Genomic DNA, 381 nt, shown 5'->3' with positions numbered 1-381 from the left:
TGTGCGCCCCCAAGCCGGGGGGGGCCCCCCGGGGGGCCCCCTGGGGGGCCCCCTGGGGGCCCCCCTGGGGGCCCCCCCAGGGAGCCCCCCAGGGGAGCTCCTGCGGGAACGAGGCGAGGGGATGGGAGGGACGCATACTCCAAAGGTCAGGAACTAGGGTTTAGGGTTTAGGGATTAGGGTTTAGGGTTTGGCATTTAGGATGTGTGTGCACATTAACAGATGTTCATATTAAATATGTCATATTTGGGGAAAATATATATATAAATATATAAATTTGTAGAAACATCCGCTTGCCTCTGGACCAGTTGTTTCTTGCCTATGGTTTAGGGTTTAAGGCCTAGGGTTTAGGGTTTAGGGTTTAGGGTTTAGGGTTTAGGGCA

At 54.3% G+C, this 381-nt stretch overlaps 1 protein-coding gene across 1 annotated transcript in view; it reads left to right on the top strand.

Annotated features, from left to right (window-relative positions):
• Window positions 1–381, top strand: part of ETH_00043710 (uncharacterized protein) — a gene marked incomplete at both ends in the record, with an annotated part of 8,254 nt that overhangs the window by 7,411 nt on the left and 462 nt on the right. The window contains one exon of the mRNA XM_013374423.1: window positions 2–145. Within this exon, the coding sequence (XP_013229877.1) occupies window positions 2–145 (144 nt within the window). The remainder of the gene's footprint in view (window position 1; window positions 146–381) is intronic.

The sequence above is a fragment of the Eimeria tenella genome, genomic scaffold, assembly GCF_000499545.2.
Source record: "Eimeria tenella Houghton genomic scaffold, Eth_scaff2016, whole genome shotgun sequence".
Taxonomy (NCBI): domain Eukaryota; phylum Apicomplexa; class Conoidasida; order Eucoccidiorida; family Eimeriidae; genus Eimeria; species Eimeria tenella.
This window is presented reverse-complemented; position numbering and strand designations above follow the sequence as displayed.